The 12,872-nt window shown below is 40.3% G+C and overlaps 2 protein-coding genes across 3 annotated transcripts in view; one reads left to right on the forward strand and one right to left on the reverse strand.

Moving 5' to 3' along the window:
* FBXO11 (F-box protein 11) overlaps positions 1 to 9,774 on the forward strand; it is a 2,134,039-nt gene extending 2,124,265 nt beyond the window's left edge. For both annotated transcript variants that reach the window (XM_044075080.1, XM_044075081.1), the window contains one exon: positions 8,685 to 9,774. In XM_044075080.1, coding sequence (XP_043931015.1) covers positions 8,685 to 8,814 — 130 coding nt within the window. In that variant the 3' untranslated portion in view covers positions 8,815 to 9,774. The remainder of the gene's footprint in view (positions 1 to 8,684) is intronic.
* A 180-nt stretch (positions 9,775 to 9,954) lies between these two features.
* MSH6 (mutS homolog 6) overlaps positions 9,955 to 12,872 on the reverse strand; it is a 614,863-nt gene continuing 611,945 nt past the window's right edge. The window contains exon 10 of the mRNA XM_044075079.1: positions 9,955 to 10,116. Coding sequence (XP_043931014.1) covers positions 10,029 to 10,116 — 88 coding nt within the window. The 3' untranslated portion in view covers positions 9,955 to 10,028. The remainder of the gene's footprint in view (positions 10,117 to 12,872) is intronic.

The raw sequence follows: 12,872 nt of genomic DNA on the forward strand, positions 1-12,872 counted from the left end.
AAATCTGCAGAAGGGAATTACTTGCATCAGACCATCAGTCTCACAGACTTATGAATTCAGCACTGGCAAAAAAAACACAAATACATGAAAACATACTCGGAGGCTCTAAATAAAAATCAGCAGAAGCAAAGAGACCTCCAAAGCAGACATCTAAGCAATCTCCACCCCCCAACACAAACCATGAAACATACTTCACAAAACCAGTGTGCCACACAATCACAGCCCTTAAGGCAAAATAACATACCCAACACACTAGTAATAGGTGACTATAGTCAGGCACACTGACGTCCCACTCACTAGGCTGAACAAGGAGAAGGTTACTGTTAGCTGCCTGTCCGTGCAAGGATCCACCACATAACACAAGCACTGGTCACTCCAGAACAAGTACAAATATGACTCTGTCATTGTCCATGTTGGTGTGAATAACCCGAGCCGCACTCCCTGGACTACATGAAGAGACATGGAGGAGCTCCCTGATCACATAGCCCAGGCCAGTATGACCCTCACCCCGAGTAGCATCCTGCCCTCACCAAGAATGATACCACGGTATAGAGAAAAATGATCAATTTCAACAATTGGCTAAACTTCTTGTGTTATTCAAAGGGGATCCATTGTCTGTCAGCTTGGGATGACATGCTCGACAAGCCACACGGCCGCTTAGAGACAGCTTGCACCCGTCATCCTTAGGCTTTCAATACTGGCTAACGTTCTTGCCACCCCATAGTGCCTTTTTAGGCAAGGCTCAAAAGACAAACCCACCACCGTAAATACTTTTTAAATAAGTTAATGGAATGCCAGTCAAAATCAAGTATAAGAAAAATAAGCAGCACTCAACTCAAACCACTTCTTGCACTGCAGTTCTAATTATAATTTATATTCAGCTTTATTAAAATAACAAGTAACATGCTGAAAGTAGAAATCTCTGATGCCCCACTTATAAAAATGTTCCTTATCCAAAAAAATACCTGCTGCCTGACATCTATTTGTTTCATGTAGAAAACATGATCAAAGTAAAAAATGAAAAGCAAACAAGAAATAAGCTCAAGATACATTGCTTAAAAGGATTACTGTACAGGTTATGGACCACTTAATTGGCATTCGGTTTACGGGTAAAGCCTGCAGAGATGACGGAAGTCTCCAAGTGTAATGAGACTCTTAAAATAATGTAATTCTTTTCTTTATTACAAATACTGGCATATGCATTTCAATACCCAAGGCTTATACATTATCTAGTTAAGTATTCGCTACATGGCAACAGAAAGGCTTTCAATGTTGGCAATTCTTTAACAGTATGCTTATTAAAGCTTTCTTGCATCTTGCACAAGTGACAAAAAACGGAGGATAATGCTACTCCATGCCAGAAGCCTAAACCTCAAAATGCACACACTCGAGGCACCCCTCAGTATGGAGAAAAATCGATATATGTGCAGTAAAAGAAACCCACCATGTTCCAGGACCCCCACACCAAATTTCTGGAAACACTGGGAAACAAAGGTCCTACCAAACACCCTGATATTGGGCGATTTCAATTACCCAAACATTAACTGGGAGAACTACTCAAGTACAAACTCCCTTGCCCAACATTTCCTAGAATGTATAAACTCAAACGCTCTGGATCAGCTAGTCAACACCCCCACCAGAGGTGACAACATATTGGACCTGATCATCACCAACATGGACAACCAGTGTTCCACACCAGAGGTCAACCCCTCGCTGGTTAGATCTGACCATAAACTAATCACTCCAGATATCCACATTGTGCCACCACCCCCAGTCAGTCAAAGAAACCACCGTGAAAAACTTTTCAAACGCAAACTTCACATTACTCAAGACCGAGATGGGAAGTTTCAAAGCCACCATGCTAAAGGATAATGCTGTCCAAGCTGTAAAATCCTTTACTAATGCACTAATGCACTCTACGGGCACCTACAATAATGCACGGATCGTGCTATCCCAAACAAAACCAGAACTCACTCCTCCAAGAAAAGGAAACCAGTCTGGTGGACCCCTACCATAAACAAGCTATACAATAAAAGGAGGAAACTAGTACAGAAAAAAGTAAAATCCCAAGAAGGGAAGACAGCCCTGATCAGTATCAGCAAGAAACTTATGTTCCCTCGTAAAATCATCCAAGGCTAGCTTCGAAAGAAAAAATGCCATTGACTCCAAAGATAACCACAAGACATTCTTTAGCTATGTCAAGAATCTAAGTGGCAATTCTCAGATCTGCTCTGAGTTAGTGCAGAATGGCACAAAATACACTGAACGGACTGATATAGCCAACATCCCGGCAGACAGGTTCAGTGCAAGCTTCACCCCCCTCTCACCCCCAAGAGGGCCCATAATTATACCAAAGAATGTAGTGCCCTGAAATCACAGACACTCAGGTTAAAACATCCCTCTCCAAAGCCAAAAACACAGCATCAATGGGACCGGACGGTGTCCCAGGCTGCATCCTACATGAGCTCAAAGATGAACTAACCCCTCACCTAAACGCACTGTTTAACCTCAGCCTCCACAGGCTACATGCCCACAGAGTGGTGCCCAGCAACAGTTATTCCACTCCACAAAAGTGGAACCACAACGGACCTACCCATAAACAACACTATTTCATTTGCTGATATCAACCATCGAAATGTTAACAACTGGGCAGTGTGATCAGTAAAACTCACACAGAAAATGACCTGACAGACCATAAAGTTTTTCAAGCTTCTACATCTAGGACAGTGTATAGCAGTGACATCCCTCCTAGGCTGAAGAAGCTACTACGACAAATGATATTTAATGACAGCCATCATCCATACATTTCAGATGCTATCCCAGACAGAAACTGTGATGCATCAACTACAAAGTGTTGCCTTTAACTTTGTGCTCCACAAATCCCTTTTGATGTCCTTAAATAAGTTAGTGTAATGAAAACAAAAATGCTTAAAATTAATAAAAATATCTAACCATGCAACTTACTACTAAACTACTGTAAAAAAAAGTTTATATAAAATTGTATTATATGGTTTCTACAAGAATGTACCAATATATTAAAACCTAAAAAAAAGAAACGTTTTTCTGTTATCTATCTAAGAAGACTTGAATGTCAGTTTTATGATTTTATCCATCCCAGATCAAATGGCATGTGCGCTCCCTCATTTGTGTCTGAAGGAGCACGCCTTCCAAGCGTGGATAAATCAGAATCAGGAGAAGGCGGTAGGAAAACAAAGAATGGGTGAGACTACAGCAGATTAGCCCGATTTCTCTCATTACATACAAATGTGTAACACATTAACATTTAATGTAAGACACCAAAAGCGATCGTGCATTTCAACTACCCACCAATACAAATCAAAGCATTTCTTTCAAAACCAAACCATGACAGCACAGCAACAAAATGAATGTTTGGGGGTTTGTACAATAATGCTGTGTGCATACAATTTTAAGGTCTCTCGCAAGCAAAATTTAACGCAGAACGTGTCTTCCAACTGTTTTAAGTTTAGTGAAAAGGAAAACATCACCCTAAGGCCAATGAATAGTAGTGGAGAAACAGTTATTTAAGCGTAGAACATCACTGCCTTACCAAAAAGAGCTGAACAGGGGTTCAGTCCCGTCTTCTTTGAGCGATACACTTCCTGTCGTTGGAAAACTCCGCTTTCACAAGCTAATCGTCCGCTTCGAATGACTTCATACCAGTTAACATTAATAAAATGCTCTTGTAAAGACTATCTACATATACAGCCCTCTAGCTGCCAAAACACTAATACGCCTCCAATAACTGGACAGCCGGTAGCTGCAATCACGTATCTCTTCTGTCAGGCTGCACATTCAGAAAACCATGGTCGATTAATGCCCACTATCCACTCAGAAGCACCACAGTCCTAGACAATACAAAACTGTGCGAACAAGATCTAGCTAGCCCTTCTGTTACACTCGTTAGTGTAAATAAAATACACACACACACACACACACACACACACACACACACACACGTTGTAAACCCTTCTCAGCAAAAGAAAGCAAGGCAGAAGAAATTAATCGGCTACTATCGTGAATTATATTTTTAAAAAAGTTTACTTACAAATAAATCAGGCCACGAGGGTACGCCGATACAGGGAAGGCTTGGTAAAACATGTTCCGTCTGGAAAATACTGTGTACTAGAAACATGAACACGAAAGAAACTTCCCTACCACCTGCAGCTAAATTTGAGTATTCCAAGGCTGGGGGAAGGACCAGGCAGCTGTGACATCAAAGAATGGGTGGGTTTGACCAAGAAGCAGAGGCCGGCCATGGTGATATCACTTCGGGGGAGGGAAATGTTAAAAAAATATACTTCCACTGCCAGGCCGTGATGACATCAGTAATTGGGGGACTCCAGCAGGCTTAAGTAAAACGCGAGAGAATGTTTTTCAAAGTGTAAACATTGCTGTACGCTAAGGTAGGGTTGGATTGCCGAACTCAGGAGGAATTAATATTTTCTAAACACTGCTTTCTTATTTGTTTATGCAGGAAGCTGTAAATAGGGACGAAAGTGGCAGAGAAGTTGAGGAAAGTATTTTACAAACCCGTTGTACTCCTTTAATACACGATTGGCCCACAGGACTTCTGCATGCCTTCCTTGCCCTTATCCCACAATTTCTAAGGAAGGCCCTTTGGCTGAGAAGCAGAATAATCCTCATTGCACCCTACTGGCCCTGACAAATCTGGTTTTCCTTCCTTTGGCCTCACCTAGTATGCCACCCATGGATTCTGGATCCAGCTCCAGAATTAATTAAAGCTTATCCAGTCTCAAAGCTGACAACTTGGTTTCTCCATTTCCAGTAATTGCTAGGCTAACCTTACCTGTCCGGTATGCAACATTCGTCTGGCTTCACATAAACCATCCACCAGGAAAAGTCCATCTTAGTAAGTGGAAGAGATTCTTTATTTGGTCTCGACAGATAACTAGGCCTAGCTGCTGTTAGTGTGGTTTTGGATTATTTGTCAGGTCTTCTACCATTAGCAGCAGCCTCCACCATTAGAGTACACTTGGCTGCTGTCTTAGATTTCTATAGTGGATTCCAAGACTCATCCTTAATCTCCCATCATTGCTGTAAAACCTTCTTGAAAGGGGTCTCGCATATCAGACTTCTCTTCAAAGAACCGATCGAACCTTGGAGTTTAACACTAGCACTGCAGTCCCTGACACGATCACCTTTCGAACCTGATGACACTTGCAATATAAAGTTCTTATCCTGGAAATCCCTATTTTTAGTAGCCATCAAGATGTATAGCTGAGCTTCAGGCATTGTGCATAAAATGCCCTTACATGGTCTTTCATAAGGATGTAGTATCACTCTGGACTAACCTTTCCTTTCTGCCCAAAGTTATTTCAGAATTGACAACCAGACCACTGACCTACCAATCTTTTTTCCAAACTACTCAAACAAAGGAGAATACTGCCATCATTTGCTGGATGTACATAGACTATTAAGATTTTATCTGGACAGAACTAAATCAGACCAATTTGTTTCCTATTCAGGTCCTAAATTGGAAAATTCTTTTTCTGAAGTGACCTTATCTAAGTGGTTGAGAAATTGTATATGTTTTGTCTACCAACATAATCAAATTCCTCTAACAAAGTCAAAGCACACTCCACCAGATTTGTGGCAACTTCTTTAGCTTTTCACTCAAGGGCTTCAATGGATGATATCTGTGCAGCTGTAATTTGTGTTACCCTCATACCTTTATCACTCATTGCAAATTGGATTTGGTCTCCAGGGGGAGAGCATCCTTTGGTTCAATGGTACACAGGAACATCCTTCCATAAGGGCATCCCAGGACAAAGTAGCTAGAGACTGTCCCATCAGTAAGGAATGAATGAAGATTAACATCAGATAAAGAAGTTATGTTCTTAACATAGTGTTCCATCTGTGTTGTTCTTCATTCTTTATGCATCTCCCTCCTTCCCTGTCCAAGCGGCTCCTGACTGTCCGGATTTGGTCCAAATCCCACATTAGGGGACTTGCACAGAAAAAGCCTCTGCTTTCTTTATCATGGGCCAACTCTATCTGAAGTAAAAGGAAGATGGGCACTAGGGGTAAAGCTTCGCTCAAGTTTGTTTTGGCTAGCATGAGCCTGTTATAAGGCCGACTTGGTTCTGAGGACGCAACACTCATCAGTAATGAATGAAGATGGGCAACGCATATAAAACGCTATGGTAAGAACATAGCTTTTTTGGGGGAGCGGGGGTAGTCCTCTTTTGTCAAGCCGGAAGCTGAGGCCATCTTTCAGCGATTGCCAGTCACTGCTTCCTCCTTTTCTTTTACTTGGGTAGCAATTCTGAAGATGACTACCATTTTTCTGTTCCTCCCATTCTGTACCTTGTAGAACCTTATTCACCAGTATATATATATATGCACTATGTAAATGCATGGCTTGAGTTATTCCAACTGGTATATGTTCTATGAGTAGTTCATAAAGCAGGTAACCAGAAAAAAATCACATTCAAATACATTTTACCCATTTTCCCCACTCTGGTAGCCTTTTTGGCTATTTTACTGAGCAATAGGGCACAATTAGTACTTCACTAAGAGACCATCTGAAACTAAACTGGGTGCTGAGAATTTGGTTTCTGATTATGATTTCAGCTGATGGAGTCGCTGCCACTTTCAGGCAGCTGGGATTGGCCACATTTAGGATACTCTTTTTCCCAGCTATTATTTGGCTAAGATCTTTGATGAGACGAGTCTTAACTTTTTATTTTGGTAGTGTAACTGCATACAAATCAAGTTCTTATCTTAAGTTGTTTTGAACTTCATCTGTCCTCTGGATATTCACAAGCCTCTTTTTTCAGACACGGGCAACAGCAAAGCATTCAGACTTGGGCTCTTAGGAAAGCATTTTGTGATTTATGTTGCCTTCACTGCCAACTATGCTAGAGCATGCAATTTTGCTCCTTTGATGTAAAGGAGGGCTGAAAGTCTACTTGGCTGCTCAACTGCACCTTCAGGTACCAGAAAGAGAGGTAAAACTGTTGTCTGGTCTAGTATAACTTTAAGAAGCCACTACTGTAGATACGATTAATGCTGTGATTAAAAACAAAAAAACACCCCCGCAGACATTCTATGTCTGCAGCAGAGCAGTTGTGAATTGTTTATACCTAGCAGAACTGCTTTGGAATCATTTTAAAGGAATGTAAGGTCTGACACTGCACTGCAGAAGATAAGTTATGAAACATCTTCCCTTGAGTTGCATGGAATTTTTCACATTTACCTCCCTTGGTTTGTAGAGAAGGAATGGATAGAGCTCCAGAGTAGTTTTTAACACTGATGATGGATTCCTTTTAAAACTGTGTAAGTAGGCTTTGATATCTTTTAAATGAATGTAAATACATGCTGGTTAACATAATGGTGTTAAACTAGATTCTTACATGTTAGCCTTTCTTTTGTCTGCAGATCGGTAGTGCCCTTTGTGGGTTTTGATTTGCTGTAGGTCATAGCTGTTGCATGTTTTGCTGGCATCTTTATTTCAGTCCCATCAGGTATCACTGTAGACAAATTTTCCATTTCTCCATCCTGTGTGCGTGATCGGTCTTAGTGCAAATAATGGAACACCTTCACTTGGATGAGCAGTTTAGTGTGTGGCATGAAGAGGATGTTGGGAAGAAGGAATTGCAGGTTTCTGACAGGCATTTTACAGTAAAAGTATTATGAGGAGGACAATGGAGAAGTCTGCTTTTATGTTCATTTATGAACAAATGCAGTGCCACACTTTGCTGGCGGCCAAGGTTAAGAAAGCAAGCCAGTTCCTGCAGTCATCCTGGCTTACTTGCATTCCTACCTTCAAGGCAGAGCACACTACCTAATGGAGATGAACCTTTTAGGAGTAAAAGAAAGTAATCCTTAGCAGTTACCAAGTACAGATAACAGCCTTCCCGAGTGGTAGAAGTCCAGATGATGAGTTGTGAACAACATTGACAGTGCAGTCACATTCTTTCAGGTTGATTGTAAGGCAGGTGGATCAGATTCAAGTAGTGGATTAGGGACTAATGAAACCTAAACCTTAAATAAAATAAATCTTTTACCCTACATGTTTATCAGAAGTAAAATTGTTAAAATATGTTAAGTTTTACAAGAAAAAAAAAAGGGATTGTACTAATTGAGAAGGCATGATGTTATGGGAACTGGATTCTGTATCTCATGCATCCTGTCATTATGTATTAATGGCATGTTCTGAAGAAGTGGTTCTAAGTTATGATTTTCAGTTGCAAAAAGACAATTTGTAAATCTCTTGTGGCTCGTCAAGTAACCCCTTTGTTACTTTCTCACTAAAGCAATAACACTTAGTGTGAGCAAGCCATACTCCTTCACTCCTCTCCAAGCTAGCTTCTCTAATGTCAGAGCCAGAAACTGAACCTTGGTTGCCTGAGTCACATTTGAGACTGTATCCCTCTGCAGTGTACACTCTTTTTAAGGTTTTAAATACTGGCTTAACTTTGGAGGGGCATCTTTTAGTGGATTTCCAAGTAATCACATTGAGGCAGGGGGCTACAGTGACCAAACTGCCAGAGGCCTACTCTGTGAATTATCTTATGCAAGTGAGGCATTAATTTTAACTTTTCATCCCTGTATATTTTTAGTCAGATTGTTAAATGCTGTGCAGCAGGCAATGTTTTATTTCATGCAATTAGTGTTTTAACACTGCTTTTCTTTTGTAGGTTTTTCTGCGACTGTGGTGCAGGAACACTTTCAAATCCATGTACATTAGCAGGAGAGCCAACACATGATACGGACACACTGTATGATTCTGCACCGCCCATAGAATCAAATACATTGCAGCACAATTGAACTCTGTACTGGAGACATCAAACTGTTATAATTTAACTCTCAACTGTGTTTAAATATATATATATATATATTTGCCCACTTCTGCAGGAAGACTGAATTCTTAAGTGAAAAATCCCAATGGATTTGTGAACTTAACACTATTGGAACCCAACTGTACCAAAAAAAGGAAGTTAACAGAGGCACTATGCCAACCCAAGGAAGTTAACAGAAAGGCAATATGACAACTCAGGATTAAAGGAAGAAATGGGCATTTTAGCATTACCACATTCAAACGTTTGAAGGAATGGAACTGAAGTAACAACTAGCAGTTTACAAGGAAAGCATCATCCAATTTGCAGCAGTTCTGTTCCACTGACCAGCAGCACTGCCTGCTGCAGTAATGGACATGGGTACCAGTACACATGTATAGTAAAATATGATCTAGCACTTCTGCATATTTTTTTTTAATTTTTAAACATATACTCAGATTGGACAAATGATTTTAATGCTTTAATACATGTATTTTCTTTTTTTTTTTTGTAATTTTAAGCAAGGGTATTGTACTTGAATGTGTCCCATTTTTGTTAGATACTTTGCTGTTACTTGTACTCATGTCCCAGTATGTAATTTCTTTCTGTGAAAGAGAAACACTAATCTTAATCACATCCAGCTACTTTTCTGGTATTAAAAGAAAAAAGAACTGTGTTCTTTTTCCTTTTGTTTGCATTCATTTGTCAGAATGAGTTTGGATGTTTTCAAGAGACTTTAACATTATGTTGTATGAAACTCTGATCACGGAGTTGCAGCCTGTCAATATACCAGCATCACAAAGTCTCCTTAAAACAGTCCTATAAATTATTCTGTTCATGCACTTTTTGAACAGTTAATTCTTACATTTGTGTGAACTGCAATTAAGTTATGCTTCTTGCTGTAATGAAGCTGAAACAAGTATATACATATAAAAAAAGCCTTATACAGTTTCATAGCTTTTTTTTTTTCCATTGTGTATTGGTGACAGTGGGTAAAATAACAGCCTGAAAGTGTATGCATGTAACATAACATCTAGATTTAATATATTGTGGAATATTCAATAGCCATTATGTAGAGGCTAGGTATGATAATTAAAAGGGTTTAATTTCTTAGGAAAGAAATGGAAATTGGTCTTTTTTAAAAAATAAACTTTAATAGATAACACATGTAAAGAAACAGTTCACATGACCCACTGCCAACAAAAATCAGATTAGTAGTTCATTGACTGTCTTCACCAGAGCGGATACAGCGCTGACATCTATGCCAGACTCCTCTGCGCACAAACAAATTTTTCTGAAAAAGAGGGAGAAAAAAAAATCAGATTTTTCTATACAATCAAAAACAACTTTTTGTATTCACATTAGTATCAATTTAATACACCTTTATTTACCCTGCAATTTAAAGTTCACATACTTTGTACAATCACAATTTTATTTGTTAAAACAAAATTAATTTAGGATTAGTGACACTACTGGATTAATTCCTGATTAGGTTTTCAAGGGATGCATACAGCTTCCACCGAAGTAATGAATGAGTTGTTCATGTATGGATTTGCCTGCTTCTCCATATGCAGCTTGCTCTGTGTATAAGTTATAAAATTATCCGAACAGGCTCCAATGACAGAAAAACATTTTTTAGGGAGGTGTAGGCATAGGATATACTTGGTGCACCGACTGACCTGGAAATAGGTAAGCATTTTTGCAGTTTGTCAGTAAACAGCAGATTTCACATCTGAAGGCAACGAAATAGAAGCCACCTTCGACTTTTGAAAAAGCACTGCCAAAAGTAACAAGCTAGCATAATACGATTTGCATACAGCAGCAGAAAAAAAAAATCTGTATAAATTATTTGCTAGGGGATCAAAATTTCCTCCATCCAATAGCCAGTCAGACTACTGGTCCTCATGTCTATAATCTTTATTACATTTAATTTTGGAGTTTGCTGCAGGCATCAGTAACAGGCCACTACAAACCTATTATTCCTAGATGAGCAGGCAGCACAGATGCAGCCAGTAGGAAATCTGACACCTACCCATAGTTCAAGTGTACCTTTAACTACATTTTATCAAAGCAGGTCAGAAGACTGCAAAATTCTGTTTGGAAGCCTGTCAAAAAAAAAAAGCTTGGTAATAAATTACTGACAGTCTCAAACATGTTAAATAAAAAGCACTACTTTAGGGTGCTACCAGCCTAAGGCAGAGGGAAAGCTTCTCCGTATGCAGCTTGCTCTGTGTATAAGTTAATAATTGCATTACTTGTGGGAAGCAAATACCTCATAAGGATTTTCATTTGTACTCCTTGCCTAGGCCCAGATCATAATGTGCCCTGCTGTCGGTTTTGTGCTAGTTTTAACCAACACACTATTAAGCGTCTGTATATTTTTGCTTCAAGATTTAACTACCCTGAAATGTCGTCGGTTAGCTTTCAGACTACCGCAGTTCACAAAAAACGCAAGGAAAAAGACAGACCGTCGAGGTAAAAAACCGACGACTAAGCTTCTCCTAAGCCAGTCATCGGTACTCAGTGAGGCGCTTTTGCAGCCCCTGATACCAGTTACTTTTGAGTCACAAGCCTCTACCGAGACCCATGTGGAGTCCGGTATGCCGAGAGATTCTCAGAGTATTGAACCCGCGGATATCTCTCCCTTGGATAGGTCCGGAGCTGCTGAGCAGGCACCGGCTTTCAGGCCTCAACATTTTTATATAAAACCAACGCCAGCCTCAAAAACAAGATCAAAAACATCTTCTATGTCTAAAAAACAGATGCATGAGCCACGTGCTCGGGCCCCTATGCCTAAAAGATAGATGATCAAAATGGCTGAGGATTTAATTACCTTGATCAGGGGCTCCCAACCCCCCCCCCCCCCAAGAGGCCTAGGCAAGACCCTGATTATGGGTCTTCAGACCAGGTTTCTATTTCTTCTGATTCCTCTTCTGATCAGGAATTTTCTATTCCACCCTATGAGGATTCTGATGCAGAAGAATCCATCTCATCTGCATCTCCTCCTGAGGATTATTCTTTTGGAGAAACCTTGCATACTTTAAGGGAACGTTTTCATTGGGAGAGTCAGGATTTCTCTGAATCAAGAGAGAGACTTGGGGATTTCCTTCTTCCTCAGCATAGGCCTTTGGCTATACCTCCTGTATTAGACATTGCTGATATGTTTTCGGAATCAAGCATGGCTCCTAGTAAGCCAGGCAGATATTACAGGGTTCCTGACTCCCACACATTTCTATTTAAAAATCCTGCTGCTGATCCCGAGACTATTTCACAGGGTCCCAAAGGTGTAAAGGCCTCTACAGCTAAATATCCTACCCCCTCTGATAGAGATTCCAGGGCACTGGATAGATGGGGAAAGAAAGTTTATAAGTCTGCAACTGTGGCAATTAGGGCCTTAAACTGCCAGTTTCATATGCTTAAATATCAACAGCATGTTATGGGCTTATTGAAACGGAAAATTATGTTGATTTCTGATTATGTGGAAAATAGATTCACAGGAATTATTGCATTCAGCAGAACAGGTTGGAAAGCATACTTTGCAATGTGGTTTTGATTCTTTGGAGGCCTCTTGCAGGGCCGCTGTTACTGGATCTGTGATTAGAAGGCATGCCTGGCTCAAGGAGCAAAATCTGCCTGATCATGTTAAAGCCAAGTTGTTGGATGCCCCTTTGCAGCATGATACTCTGGTAATAAGGCTGAAGAGGTTTTAAAGAAAATGGAAGACAAAGCTAAATCTATGCAAACTGTAAAAGATTTCTTACAAGTGCAGCCACCCAGGTTCAGTAGGCACTGGCCTACTAAAAATTGGTCCTTTCCTGTGTCCAACACAGCCTCTCAAGGCAAAAACAGGCGCTCAAAAGGCTCTGGATACCAATCACAGGGTTCTTAGAGGTTGAAGGAATGGGGTGCCTCCACCTCCAAATTTGGAGGAAACAAAGCACAACCCTACCGTAAGCAGTTTCAATGACTTCCCTCTACCTACACCAAACACTTATCTTTTGGCAGCCCCCCTTGGGGGGAAATGTAGCACTTCATGCTCAAAACTGGCAG

This window comes from Protopterus annectens, chromosome 6.part0 (genome assembly GCF_019279795.1).
Source record: "Protopterus annectens isolate FY-2018-M chromosome 6.part0, PAN1.0, whole genome shotgun sequence".
Lineage (NCBI taxonomy): Eukaryota > Metazoa > Chordata > Ceratodontiformes > Protopteridae > Protopterus > Protopterus annectens.